General features: G+C 50.3%; 1 protein-coding gene across 2 annotated transcripts in view; it reads left to right on the forward strand.

Annotated features, from left to right (window-relative positions):
• The first annotated feature begins 1,210 nt into the window (after positions 1-1,210).
• The window catches only part of PPTC7 (protein phosphatase targeting COQ7), a 39,502-nt gene continuing 26,498 nt past the window's right edge, over positions 1,211-14,214 (forward strand). Inside the window, exon 1 of one of the 2 annotated variants that reach the window (XM_090063248.1) lies at positions 1,211-1,584. In XM_090063248.1, the coding sequence (XP_089919374.1) occupies positions 1,383-1,584 (202 nt within the window). In that variant the 5' untranslated portion in view covers positions 1,211-1,382. The remainder of the gene's footprint in view (positions 1,585-14,214) is intronic. The other variant, XM_090063247.1, reaches the window with a different exon arrangement.

Genomic DNA, 14,214 nt, shown 5'->3' on the forward strand with positions numbered 1-14,214 from the left:
AGCAGCCATATACTCAGTTGCCTATTTTGGCAATATATACTCCAGCTCCTACATGATCGGACAAGCGGGATGCCCTTGCCCGGCCTGTACTTTTATTTGATGGATTCAACTTTCTCAGCAGCTGGCCGTCATGGTCCTGGGCAACTCATGCATCCTGAACATCCTGGCAGCAAAGGCAGCAGCACTTTTGGACAGTGGGAGACCTCATACAGGTTTCCCTCGCCAACCGCTGGGGTTAGGTTCCTGAAAGTTCCCATGGATGGCAAAACCATGGTTGGCAAGACAAAAAAAATGGCTTATGGGGAAAATGTCAGGTGGCGGGACTGATGCATGGCCACAGAAAACCATGGTTACTCAAGTCTGTATACTGTGGTAGCCAAAATGGTATACAGAATATGAAGCATGGCTGCTCAAAAGTGGTTGGCGAGGGAAAGCTGCACAACCCTTCAATTTCTCTTGGGAGCGGGCCAGAGAGTTATGAACTACACATCAAAGAGCTACTTGGCACAGCTCACAGAGACACTCTCATGGGCCCAGAGGGACAGCCTTTCACCTTCAGCTCCCTCTGTGCAAAAATGAGGTTTATTTCCTACCTATGGGGACTTTTTACCAGCTTGCACTGCCTACACTTTTCCCGGAGCCTGAGGAAGGAACTTTGATCCCTAAAGCTTGCAGAAAAGGACAGTTGTCTTGTGATTCCCCAGTTGGTCTAATAAAAGGTGTCATTATGGAACCAAGGGTTCTAGTTTTTTGCACACCTTTTTGTCTCAGACCAACACGGCTACCAAGTACACCCCTCCCAGGGGAGTCTGCACGTGCAGGCATTTCCTGCTGGGCTCAGGAGAGAGATCCCTCGGAGACAACAAGGGACAGATCACTTCCAGGGGAGCTCCCTTGTCTCCCAGCTCACCTTGCCCAGGCGCAGAGCTAGGGAGCCGTCCGGAGCGCAGCCACCCATCACGCGACTCCAGCAGCTTGGGCTTGCCAGGAGAGAGCGGAAGGACTACAAATCCCGGCATGCCTTCCCGCCCGCGCAGGGCGCGCCGGGACTCGCCCGCCTCCCCCGTTGCATGCCGGGAACCAAGTTTACCACTCAACTAATTTTTTTTTTCTCTATGCAAATATGACCGGGCGGCTGGCCAATGGGGCGCCCGCGGGCCGGTGCGCCTGCGCGGTAGCGTGGCCGGCGGGGGGCGGAGTTGACCTCGCCGCCGCCGTGCCGGGCCCGAGGCACGCGAGGCCAAGATGGCGGCGGCCGCGGCAGCCGGCGCGGGGCTGAGGGGGCGCAGCGGCGGGCGGCGCCGGCTCTGACCGGGCCCGGGCCCGGCCCGCGGGGAGCCCTGGGGGTGGCGGCTATCAGGGGCTGCGGGGCGCCGCGCGCCATGTTCTCGGTGCTGTCGTACGGGCGGCTGGTGGCGCGGGCCGTGCTGGGCGGCCTGTCGCAGACCGACTCGCGCGACTACAGCCTGGTGACGGCCAGCTGCGGCTTCGGCAAGGACTTCCGCAAGGGCATCCTCAAGAAGGGCGTGTGCTACGGCGACGACGCCTGCTTCGTGGCCCGGCACCGCTGCGCCGACGTGCTGGGTGAGTGCGCGGCCCCTCAAGGTCGCGGGCCCGACCCGCGCCGCCGTTGTGAGGGACGGGGGTGGAATTCATCCCAATGCCCAGCCTCGGCTTCCCCGAGCCCATTGCTCCTGTACGCTGAACTCCATCCTCTTTGCAGCCCCCCTGCGGGGAGGTGAGGGCTGCTGTTCAGGCCCCCGGCTCTTCTCTTCTGCGGGCTCAATCAGCCCATTTCCCTCAGCCTCTCCTCACCACTGCTGGCCCCCCAGTACCATTTTCGTTGCCCTCCATTGGATTCTCCTCAGTGTGTCCACATCCTTTTGGCAGTGGGGGGGCACAGCTGGACTCCAGATGTGGCCTTCCCAGTGCTGGAAGGAGGGGGAGAATTGCTGCCCTCAGTTTGCCGGCAGCTCGTACCAGTGCTGTTCGCCTTCTTGGCTCCTGCCCAGCGTCCTGCCCCCGCCACCCCCCGGTCCTGTTCTGCAGAGTTACTGCCCGTGGCATCGCTCCCCTCCACGTCGCAGGACTTGTCTGTGAACCTCGGGAGATTTCTTTTTGGCCCAGTCCTCCCATTCCTGTCGAGGTCACTGCGAATCCTAGCCCTGTTCTCCTGCGTATCTACTGCTCCCCCCACATCCCGCCTTCGGCGTGCGCGGGTGGCCGGCGTTCAGTCACTCTCGCACAATCGCCTCCTGCATCGCACGCTCTGTGGTTGCACCGCCACAATTAATCGTGGCCAACGGGCTCTCAAGTGAGCGCTCGAACATGCGTGACACCTCGATCGCTGGGGGCTAGCCAGCTCCTGCTGGAACAGGTCTGGGGCCCAAAGCCTGCCAGCTCCGTGGTCGAAGGGGCTTGTCCCCTGGCTGTTCCTTCGTGCAAACACCCGAAGGAAACGCCACAGAGTTTTTATTTGCGTTTATTTTGACATTTGCCGCAGCCGCGGGATGGTGTTACAGGAACTCATGCCTTTGTGCTGTTACTCTGGCTTGTGCCATCTCCATCATGGGGTGGCTTGACTGCTGAAATAGCCCAGGTCATATTAAACGATTAAGTGCAGCTTGGTGCTAGGAAACAGTGTTGCTGGTTACTTTGAAGGGAGCAGCAGGGTGAAGTCGTGCGCTCTCAAGGAGGTGTGGAAACTCGATCTGGGCAGTCCGTACTCTGCATCTTTTCCACTGGGTCTATTCTTGAGTCATTCTTTTTTCCATTAAAAGGAGTTGCTGGACTGCTGCACATTGACATGTGACCCGTGCTGGCTGCTTTTCAAGTTCAGGACTAGACCTGCACTGATAGTCTCTGATCATCCAGTGTTCATTCTTTGGAGAAATGAAGGACCAGGAGACTTTCTCCCCCCACCCCTCCCTCGAGAGTTGAACTTTGCATGTTAGGGGAAAGCAAAGTTAGGATGAGAGTGGATTTATAACCATCTGCTGGCACTTCATTTCTTGTAGCCATATTTGGTAACTGTATTAAATGTGGACTCGCTCTTCCAGGTCCATCATGTAACTGCTGTGTCCAGTGGGAAGACTGTACTAAATTTTTGCACCAGTTTTGCATCAATTTTCACAGCAACTGGAGGATCAGCACAATTCTAACTTGGCTGTGGAAGCAAGGAGAGAGGAAGTTTTGTTTGTTTTTTTATTCAGACCAAAATGTCCTAACTAGGAAAGTGGAAACTGAAACTTGCTGGTAAACGAATGGCTTTCAGTATCAAGCCATTTTAGTTGTTAGCTGTTTGCTTTTCTGACATTCATGTGTAGCAGTCATTTTGAAATTGCCTTATGCTCTGCAGTTCAGAGAATTTGGGATGAATCTCCTTTTTTTCTCTCAATCCACACTGCTTAAACCAATGGATACAAATTTGGTCTGCTCCCCTCCCCCCCTTTTTTTAGTTACAGTAATTGTCCCTCTCTGGTCACCTCTCCTTTCCAGTCCTGGTGTTAAACTTCCTTGCTGTTCAGATGTCACCTCATCTACAGATTTCTTCCCTCCTCCACCTTTCTCTTTCAGCATAAAGCTCTTCACTTCTGTTTTCAGTGCCCTTCATGACTTCGTATTCGACTGCTCACTTGCTCCATGTGCTTCTCTCTACCCTCACTCAAGTTTCTTCTCTTGACCTCCCACCTCTTGCTGCCTAGGCACCTTCCCATACCTTAATTCTCCTCTTTAAACACTGCATCTCTGCACCCTCTTGCTTCTGAACGACTCCTTTGCATATGGTCCCTTGCTTTTCGGCCTCTTTGGTATAGGGACCTCATTTGTTTCTTGAGGCGCCTCATGCACTTGCGTAACATTGTCTTCTACAGCAATGCTAAGAGTGTTCTCAGTACAGGATACATTCAAATACCTCACTTTTGTTTAGGCTTGATTTGTTCTATTAGTCACTCCATGACCCATGTTTGCCAAATACTTTGTTTAAAATTACTCTGTGCCAAACTTCTCCAGATTGAGTTTATGAAAAGTGAGCCTGTGTGGGCTGGATGTGGATATGGGTGTGGTGCAGCAGCACGAGGCACTCCCCGTTAATGGAAAAGTTGTGCTGGTGCTTGGGTTTTAGTCTCTTTAGTTGGACAGAAGTTCACCAGTGCCAGAGAGACTGCATGTTTATGGAGCAGAGCCGTTGGGATCCCAAGCCGCTAGTCATCGTGCTTTGTTTTTGTGCACTCTGCAGTCCAAAGCTTGAAACCCTCACCAGATCCCCACTACTGTGTCTCGTTCTTTCCTAGTGAGATTTCCAACATACTGCTGAAAATCCAGTTCCTTCCCACCTCCCAGCAATGGGTAGAGGGGAGCAGGTGCTTACCAGTGGGCTAGCCTCTTGCTGGAGGATTGATCTTTCATTTCAGTTTCTGGCAAAAAATCCCTGTTGGGTTAGATATTCAATCCTGCCACCTAACTGCTGGAAGGGAGAAGAACCTCTCCACCCCAGGTCCTTGGAGACTTCTCTGGGGAAAAGGAGGCGGTTTGTTACTCACTGATTTCTGGTGTTTGAGGCCTTCATGATTAGGATCAAAGCTTGCGTGTCGCTGCTCTCAAAAGCTCTTGTGTAATCTCTCCCGGGTTCCCAAGGGCTGTTGAACAGCTGGGACTGGCATTTGTAATGTCTTTCTGGGCCTTCAGACCCCTCTGCATCGTCTAATATTTGGAGGACTGTGTAGAAGCTGCCTTAATAAAGTTGCTTATATGTTGGAATAATGCTCTTCCCCCCCACCCCTGTGGCCAAATGCTAAAAAACCCCTGGTGTGTATTCTGCTGCAGATTAGCATCTAGCTGCGTAAAATCAGCCACTTAAAAGTTTGAACCCAAATCTTTGAGCACCAACATTTTCTGTTGTTAGAATTACGGAGTAAAAATTTAACCAAGTACCAAAATGGCAGAGTTTCTTGATAGGACAGCACATGTTTGTTTGTTTTTATTTTGCTCCCTTTTGTTTGCCAGTACTTACTGGAATTGCTGGTTATTGGACTCAGAAGTGCTCTGCCCCAGGCGAGGGGCACTGTATAATGGATAAAAACCTACATTTGCATAAATGAGAGCCTAAATTTTTCATCAGTTGATAGTGATATGCATTTTAGTGGCTAGCAACTGTTTCCTCAGTTGACATGGGTGAGTGGATTTACTCCTTTTTTGCCTCTCTGGTGTATTCCAAGTTGCAGGTTGAATTAACAGCATGAGTCCTATTTAGCACTGCAGTCAAACTTTTTTCAAATCCAGGGTTGAGGTTTGTTTTATAGACCTTGTGGTGCAGTTTTTTTAATGATGCTTTCCCCCAGTCTTGGGACCTGTCTTTTTCTTCCTTGGCTCTTTTTCTTTTTTTAGGTGCCATCCATCCTTGCCAGTTTTCCTGGGGTCTGCTGTCCCTGTTGTGACCCATCATTAAAACACAGTAGCAGTTATTCTGCATCCCGTGACACCAGTGCTTTCTAAGATGTGAATGGGACTTTATTTAGAAAGTGACCTTGGCAAGAGCCTTTACGGCAGTCTTTCCCCCTTCCTATTTGGCTATCTAGTACCCACGGTAGGCATGGTTTGGGGAGGAAAAAGCTGATGCCCCAAGGAGTGCAGGCTAGCGTCTCACTGAGTAGGAAAAGGACTTGAGTGGGGAAATGCAAATGGCTAAGGATAGACAATCTGAAAAGATGGCTCCAGGAAGTGTTAGTGTCAGAGTAACTAAATATCTGAAGGACATAGAAAGCAAGTGTTTATTTGATGTCATGTCTACTAATGATTGCAGGCAGAGCTGGACAGGTTAGAAAAGTGGGCAGTACATAATAGGATGCAGTACAACAAGGACAAGTGCAGAGTGTTGAGGTGTAAAAATATCTAGCACATTGACTGGCTGGGAAGTGACCCTCTCAGCAGCGCAGAAGAGGAAAGGGATCTCGGAGTCAGAGTGGACTCCAAGATGAACACGAGTCGTCAGTGTGACGAAATCATCAGCAAAGCTTACTGCACTTTCATGTACCAGCAGATGCATGATGAATAGATCCAAGGAGGTGACGTTTCCCCTCTATGCGGCATTGGTCAGACTGCAGTTGGAGTACTGCGTCTATTTTGGGCGCCGTACTTCAAGAAGGATGTTGATAGACTCGAGAGGAGGCCGCTCATATAGTCAGGGTCTTACAGGACAAGCCCTACAAGGAGAGACGGAAGGACCTGGATCTCATCAGCCTCCACAACAGAAGGCCATGGGGGGATCTTGTGGCTGCCTCCGGATTCATTAGGGGGACACAGCAAGGGATCAGAGATGCTCTCTTCACCAGAGTGCCTCTTGGGGTAACAAGGAACAGTGGTCACAGATTGACAGCAGATTTAAGCTAGATATCAGGCAAAACTTCTTCATGGTGAGGGTGGCCAAAATTTGGAATGGGCTTCCAAGGGAAGGCTCTCCCCTACCTTGGGGGTCATTAAGAGAAGGCTGGATAGGCATCTGGCTGGGGGCATCTGACCCCAGTGCTCTTTTCTGCCCAGGCAGGGGGTCAGACTCGCATCAGTGAATCTATGAATGAGATCATAGATTCACCATTTATAGATGAAGCAGCCTAGTTCAGTAGACTGTCTTGCCCTAGGGAACAAAAGGTCAACACTAGGGAGACTTGATATAATCTAGAGAGGTTAGTCATTGGATTAACAAAAATGTTGCTGGTCCCAGAACATGAGGAGTCTGACTTCTAACCATGAAGAATGAGCTAAGGATACAATTTGTGGAAGTGTTAGAGGGACACTCGGGAGATCATCTAGCCCAGGGGTTTCCAACCCCCAGGCTGCAGCCTGGTGCTGGGCCATGAAGGGTTGGCTGCCAGTCCGCAGGAGGGCAGGAAGTGACCAAGGGTTGGCTGCCGGACTGGAAGTGACCATGGGCCAGCAAACCATGGACTGGAAGTGACCAGCATACTGCGGATCGGCAGCCAACCCCTTTTTGTACTGAGTATAAACGAGGGTTGCCTGCCTGCCCGTAGTATGCCAGTCACTACTGGTCCATGGTCAGCTCTGGTCTGCAGTTTGCTGGTCCTCGGCATAAAACGGTTGGGACCCCCTGATCTAGCACAACACCCTGCTACAGGCGGGACTGTCCTTGACTAAACCATCCCAGTCAAGTGTTTGTCTAAGGATGGAGATCCCACAGTGTCTCTAGGCAGCCTGTTCCAATCCTTAACCACCCTCATCAGAAAGCTCATCCTTAAACTCCGACCTACGTTTCCCTTGCTACAATTCAGGACTGGACTCATCTAATTTGTTCACATCTTTCTTGAAGCGTCTTGGAGCCCAACAAAAGTAACATCCCTTTCTTTGTGCAAGTGTTGCTCCTATTAAATGCACTTTACATTCAGTCGAGTACTGTAATTTGTAAGGAAACCACATGTTATTGACAGGGCTGTTGGGGGAATATGGATGCTGTTAAAAAAAGACATTCTCAGTGGTGGCTAATGCAAATGTCGATAGAATGGCTCTGTCAGAGCATTTAAGCTCAGCATTTGAAAAAAAGGATGGCTCTTAGCTGCAGATAGCCTCTAACCTGACCACTCTTTCTGACTGTGGTTCCTGTAATGGTGCTAAGCATTTATTGTGGCTTACGTTTGCAGCCAGACCTCTGTAACTGTACCCGCTGTTCACATCTCTTGCTGGCAGTAGGTGTAACCTGAGTTGCATAACTGAAGCTGTCCTGAGGGAAGGCCCTCCCCTGTGAGAGAGCTGTAGGAGGAAATAAGTCCAACTGAATGCAAGCCAAGTACCATAGTGGAAGCACCAATCAGTCTCTGTGCTGGGTGAAGCATTGCAATAATCTGTTCCTTTTGTTGGTTTAGTATCCAGGTGCAGCTTGGCACTCTGAGTGCTGGCTGAGTTAGACCTATTCTGTGTCACGGATCCCTTCCAGGGAACAAATACCAACAGCAGCCTGCACTTCAGTAGCATGGGAGTTTTCAGTCTTGCTTAATACCTGTGGTGGTAGCCATACCGGGAAACTTGCAAAATGCCTCGAGCATAACAAGAATTCAGCATGTTCCTGTTATGTTCAAATCTATACCAAGTTTCATCATTTTGAGGAAAACATTCGTGAGGTTCCCACTCTGTCTTTTTGCACCGGCCAAGGAAGAAGAATACAGGCCAATAATAGAAATGGCCAAAATAAACACTGGACGCTTTCAGGGAAGTCCCATCTCTGCACAAATGTGATTGCTTAGAGCCTCCCTGTTCTCTTCCCATCTGTGTTGCTTTCCTCTTTCTTCTTTTAATACCACTTGTTGCACTTAAGCCCTCACTTCTTTCCCTAGCCTCTTTTTCCTTCTTTTGGTGTATATACCCGAAGTGGGAAAAAGATGAAACGAGCCTTAAGCTGGTTGAGTTCCATAAGCCAGTGCTTATTGGTTGATAAAATGTGTAATGTAAATTGACCTGTCTATTAACCATTCATATTGAAAATAATTGAAAGATTTGGGTCCCTGAGAAGTTACAACCTGTGAGTTGTGACCTGACCTTATGAGATGCTTTGTGTATAGTTATTTCTTTATAAATGTCAAGGTCTGGTTGATCAGAAAACTGCATCTTGATCCTACTGTGCTCTTATTAAGTCAGAGTTCAGCTGCTGACTTGGAGAATTGGATCTGGCCTTGAATGGAGGACTTCGGCTAACTGGAATACAAGTTTACCTCTGCTTCCTGTCACCCGTTTTTATTAAAAAGTACCTATGCAGCGTCACTGTAGGTGATGCATTTCAGGTGCAGTTTCTTTTGCTCTTGAAGTTTTAGTGTAACGCTGCTTTTGTGCCAAACATAAAACCATTCCATAAATGCGTCACTTAATTCTCTGGCACCAGTGACTCATGGTTAATTCAGTATCGGACTTAGAAGTTCAATATTTCATGAGCTCAAGGCTTCATTATGTTCCCCTGCTATGTGCAGATACAGTTTGCAGGTACCTCTGCCACGTGTCTTTGTGCATCTGCTTTTTGTGCCCTGGTAAGCACTTTCATGGTGAGCATCTTCTAAAGGTTTCCAGCTCAAGGCAGTGCTTCTGCACTCGATCTGCTGACATGGGAATTGGTAGGTAAGCTGTGGCTGGCTGGCAGACTGCTACTCATAAAAGTTACTGATTTGAAGCAGGGCAGATGAAAGGTTAGCATCAGTTTAAGAAGCCCATAACTTTACCACATGTCTGAGCTAGAATGGAACAAATGGATCGGGCTTGAAAGCATGTATGGGGGAGAGCTGCACTCGGCTAACCCAAATGTTGCTGGTTTTGTGAGTTGGTTCTCCCGCCCCTCCAGTTACCTGAAGTGCAGGCTGCCGGGAGTACTTAACTTGAGTAGCATTGAGTATCGCTGCATCTTATCTTGGTTGGCTTGGATACTGCTACATCCGTCAGGCTGGATTTTCCTCTGAGGCTCTGGATTTTACTGATTGTCCCTGGCATTGAGACAGATTGGAAGGAACCGGTCTCTCTAACCGACTGACGCATGCAGAGAGCATGTAACCTGGCGGTAGCTCTGGGGAGTACTCATGGATCTCTCAACACAAGGGAGAATAGCAGAACTGTAACTTGCAGTTCCTTGTGCCGAAGGAGAGGCTGTAGTACAAGGGACCTGGCCTTTGAAACACCAAGCACTCTCAAAACATTTTCTCATTTAAAAAATATGCACATTTTCTTTTAAATCTTTTTGGCTGTTTTATTTGCCGATACCCCCCCTTGCCATGAGCGTCTCTGGATCTTGGTTATGGCAGCTCAGATGTAACCCCTTGGGTGCCCTTGGGTATAAAGCATCCAAGGAAGTGCACAAAATCACAGCCTCTTGTTCTCCTTGTCACTGAGGGTAGGACAGTTTTGCTCCATCTTCCTGTGGCAGCCTTTCAGATATTTGAACGCTGCCGTCACACCCACTAGTCAAAGGCTGTACATAACTGCACTTGAGCCATATCTTATACTTTTAATCTCAAGCAGCTAGTATTTTATACCATAGGTATTCAAGGTCAGAAAGTGGGGGACTGAAAGAAAATCCTGAATGTTATTGTGAAATGTGGTGGAACTAATAAGTGAGCTGAAATTTGACCAGCTTTATTTAACAGTCCAACCTCTGGTTGTCTTGAATTGTTGTGTGTTCTGTGTCCTGGGTGAAAGCGCGATAAACAAGAAGAGTAAAAATCGATACAGCCGCATGCCCTTGTTCTTCAGCAGGGACTTTGCTAGTAGCAGGAGGTTTCTAAATTTGAGAAGAGATTGGGAGACGTGGTGTTACAGGGGAAATGCTATCAAGTCATTCTTATATTTAATAGTTCTTTACATACCGGTTACACATACGTCATTTCTTAGAGACCATGGTTGTTCACACCACAGAAATCACTGTGTTTGGTCCGTCTGGCTAAATGTCTTGGAAGAGGACAAGGACTGGTGCATATGGAGAATGAATTGTCCTTGCTTTCTGCTACCAGTCCCTTTTTAAGCCACAGCTGGGGCATAGTGGTAAGCCAGTTTGGGAAGTTTGTGCTATTCCTGTCACTTCTGTGCACAGCGTGTTCATGCCTGAGGCTCCTGTCCACTACTAAAATCATTGCACGCTGAGATTGAGGGTAGAATAAGCTACACGCTAAGTGGTGTTCTGAAAGCAGCTCACGCTTGGTCTGGATTTTCAGTTGGCTGCCGTCAGCTTGAAGGGGCCTGGTCCCTAGGAGGTTGAGGTTCTGCTTATTTTGGAGTGTTATATAGGTGCCATCGTGTACTGCTGGACATGGGTGAGACACATTCCTCCACCAGCATCTCTTGCTGACCTTTAAAGCGGGGGCTCCCTCATCATGAGCCCGGTGCAGAAATAATTATAAACCTGACTGAATGAAAAGCTGGTGGGTGCCTGTGTTGGAAGTTGAGGGAATGTGCCGTCAGGCAGGAGGTGGTGGGGAAGGGAGGGGAGAGAGCAGAACTGGTGGTTTTGTGGCTCAAGATGAAGTATGCGGTCATAGGCCAAGATTCAAGCTCCAGGCTTGGAGTGGGTTACAAACTGAGAAATCAGCTGGCTCTTCTGCTGCTAATAGCACAGTAGGTTTGCACTAGCTCTTAAATCATCTTTGACTTGTGGCCCTCCTTGGGTAATCGCTAGCCTAGTCCGTCTTTGCTGGTTTTAGTATGTATAGCGTGGCAATCTTGAGTCTTGCGTTAGCTTCGTGGGCTGGTGTGTAAATCCACATGGTCTGACTGGGCAGGGAGAAGAACAAACGCACCTGAAACCACTTCTGTGTCATGTTTCTTGTAACAGCTTGTTGCACAAAACCCGTTTGAAGCCTGATGTGGTAAACAGCTCTCTTTAGTAGCTTCATGCTGTTTGGTCGGTGAAGATTGTTAGGCAGATGGCAGTATATTGAAACGTGCCTGTTGTACCAGCCTTTGGTTGTACGGTAGCTGTGTTCAGATCGACAGCAAGACATGACTTGCATGCATCTTCAGCTTCGAAATAACTGTCTGCAATTATCTCCTGGGTGTGACTGAAATAATTTGTTGTGAACCACTTCTTTTCTTTAAAAAAAAAAAAAAAAAAAAAAAAGTTACACTTACGAGTACACCGCTGTGATGTGAAGAGCAGAATGCATGCTGCTTTCCTGGCAATACAGTAATATAACACTACAGTTTTATTGGAGATGAAGTGACCCTCTGTAGCATCTCGACCACTTCAGATTCCAGAACAGAAGGGAAATGAGACATAGCGACCTTAATGCAGAAATATTAGGGCTCTCATTCTAGACCTATTGCTTGTAAAGCATAACCATGTACAGTATCTTATGAAGGAACTCGATAATGCCCTTTATTCATTTAAAAGGAAACGAGTCCTGGGCGACAGCGATCATCACCTGCTGGGATTCACCATCCAGCGCAAGGTGGCGAAGGCCGGCAGCAAGGCAGCCGCCCTAGATTTCAGGAGGGCGACTTCAATGAGCTAAGGAGAATAGTCAGGGGAGCCGGGTGTCCAGGAAGAGTAGTTGCTCCTTAAGAAGACGATCCTCCAAGCCCAAACGGAAGTAATCCCAACACGGATCAAAGGGGGCAGGAGGGCACACAAGCCCCCATGGCTCACCAAAAGCATCTGGGAATGTCTCCTAGCTAAAAGGGAGGCGCACACCCGATGGCGGGGAGGGGCCATCCCCAGGGAGGACTACACTGCGGTTGCTCGGGGCTGCAAGGGGGGGAGGGGGTGTCAGGGAGGCCAAGGCGGAGATGGGACTGGGATGAGTGACTCGGATCAAGGACAACAAGAAGTCCTTTTTTAAATACACAGGGGCCAAAAAGAAGGTACGGGGTAACGTGTGGCCCCTGCAAGACATGCTAGGAAATTTGGTCGTCGCACCAGACGACAAAGCTAACATATTTAACGATTTCTTTGCCTCCGTTTTCCTGAGCAGGAACCAGATCAGCCCCCCCACCGGGTCCCCCTCAGGCCCCCGGGGAGGCGCACCCAGGCCCAGGGTCAGGGAGGATCTAGTCGGGAACCGTCTGGAGGGACGGGATGTATTCAAATCAGCTGGTTCGGACAGTCTCCATCCCTGAGTGCTGAGGTCGTTGCGGGACCCCTGGCACGGCTGTACGAGCACTCGTGGGGCTCTGGTGTGGGGCCAGAGGACTGGAAGAGGCCAGTGTGGTTCCCATCTTCAAAAAAGGGACGAAGGAGGACCTGGGGAACTATAGGCCAGTCAGTCTTACCTCGATCCTGGGCAAGCTTTTTGAGAGAATAATCTTAGCGCATGTCCGCGAGGGGCTGGGGGGATTATGCTCAGGGGCAGCCAACACGGGATCGTTAGCAGCAGGTCCTGTCAGACCAACCTGGTGGTCTCCTACAACCAGGTCACCAAATCCTTAGACGCAGGGGGAGCAGCGGACATCATCTTCCTGCACTTTCGGGAGGCCTTCAACACTGTCTGTCACCCCGTTCTCATTGAGAAACTGGGGGACTGAGGTGTTGACACCCGCACAGTCAGACATGTCGCCAACTGGCTGGAGGGCCGCACCCAGAGAGCGGTGGTGGACAGCTCGTTTTCAACCTGGAGGGACGTGGGCAGTGGGGTGCCCCAGGGCTCGGTCCTCGGGCCCGCACTGTTCAACATCTTCATCAGCGACTTGGACGAGGGGGTGAAGAGCACCCTGTTCAAATTTGCTGACGACACTAAGATGTGGAGGGACGTGGGCACACTAGAGGGGAGGAATAGGCTGCAACTGGACCTGGACAGGTTACAGGCGTGGACGGATGAGAACAGGATGGGATTCAGCACCGACAAGTGCAAGGTGCTGAACCTGGGGAGGCAGAGCCAGCACCATACCTACAGGCTGGGGAGCTCCCTTCTCGTCAGGGCAGAGGCAGAAAAGGATCTTGGAGTCACCATTGATGCCAAGATGAACATGGGCCGGCAGTGTGGGGACGCGGTCAGGAAGGCCAACCGCACCTTGTCCTGCATCCATCCTCAGATGCATCTCGAGCAGGTCCAGGGAGGTGACCCTCCCCCTCTGTGCGGCACTGGTCAGGCCGCAGCTGGAGTACTGCGTCCAGGTCTGGGCGCCGCACTGGAGGAGGGATGTGGACAGCATGCAGAGGGTCCAGAGGAGGCCACTCGCATGGTCGGGGGCAGCAGGGCAGGCCCTACGAGGAGAGGCGACAGGACCTGAACCTGTTCAGGCTCCACAAAAGAAGGCTGAGGGGGATCTAATGGCCTGTTACAAACTAGTCAGCGGGGATCAGGAGGCATTGGGGGAGTCCCTGTTCCCCCGAGCACCGCCAGGAGTGACCAGGAATAACGGCCAGAAGCTGGCAGAGGGGAGATTCAGACTAGACATCAGGAGGCGACTTCACGGTCAGGGCGGCTAGGGTCTGGGACCAGCTTCCAAGAGAAGTGGTGCTGGCTCCTACCCTGGGGGTGTTTAAGAGGAGGCTGGATGAACACCTCGCTGGGGCTGTTTGACCCCCGTGCTCTTCCCTGCCATGGCAGGGGGTCGGACTAGATGATCTGCTCGGGTCCCTTCCGACCCGACCAACTATGAAACTGAGTCCTTATGGTTGATTTGGCTGGTGGCCAAAACCAAAGAGTAAATTTAGTAAGAGTCCGTGGAGAGGGCTTATTTGTTCTTGAAACTAGAAAAGCGTCGTCTTGGAATTCCCGGGCTCCTTTTGGACAAACTCCG

The sequence above is a fragment of the Crocodylus siamensis genome, chromosome 9 (genome assembly GCF_052110815.1).
Source record: "Crocodylus siamensis isolate JL-2025a chromosome 9, ASM5211081v1, whole genome shotgun sequence".
Classification (NCBI taxonomy): domain Eukaryota; kingdom Metazoa; phylum Chordata; order Crocodylia; family Crocodylidae; genus Crocodylus; species Crocodylus siamensis.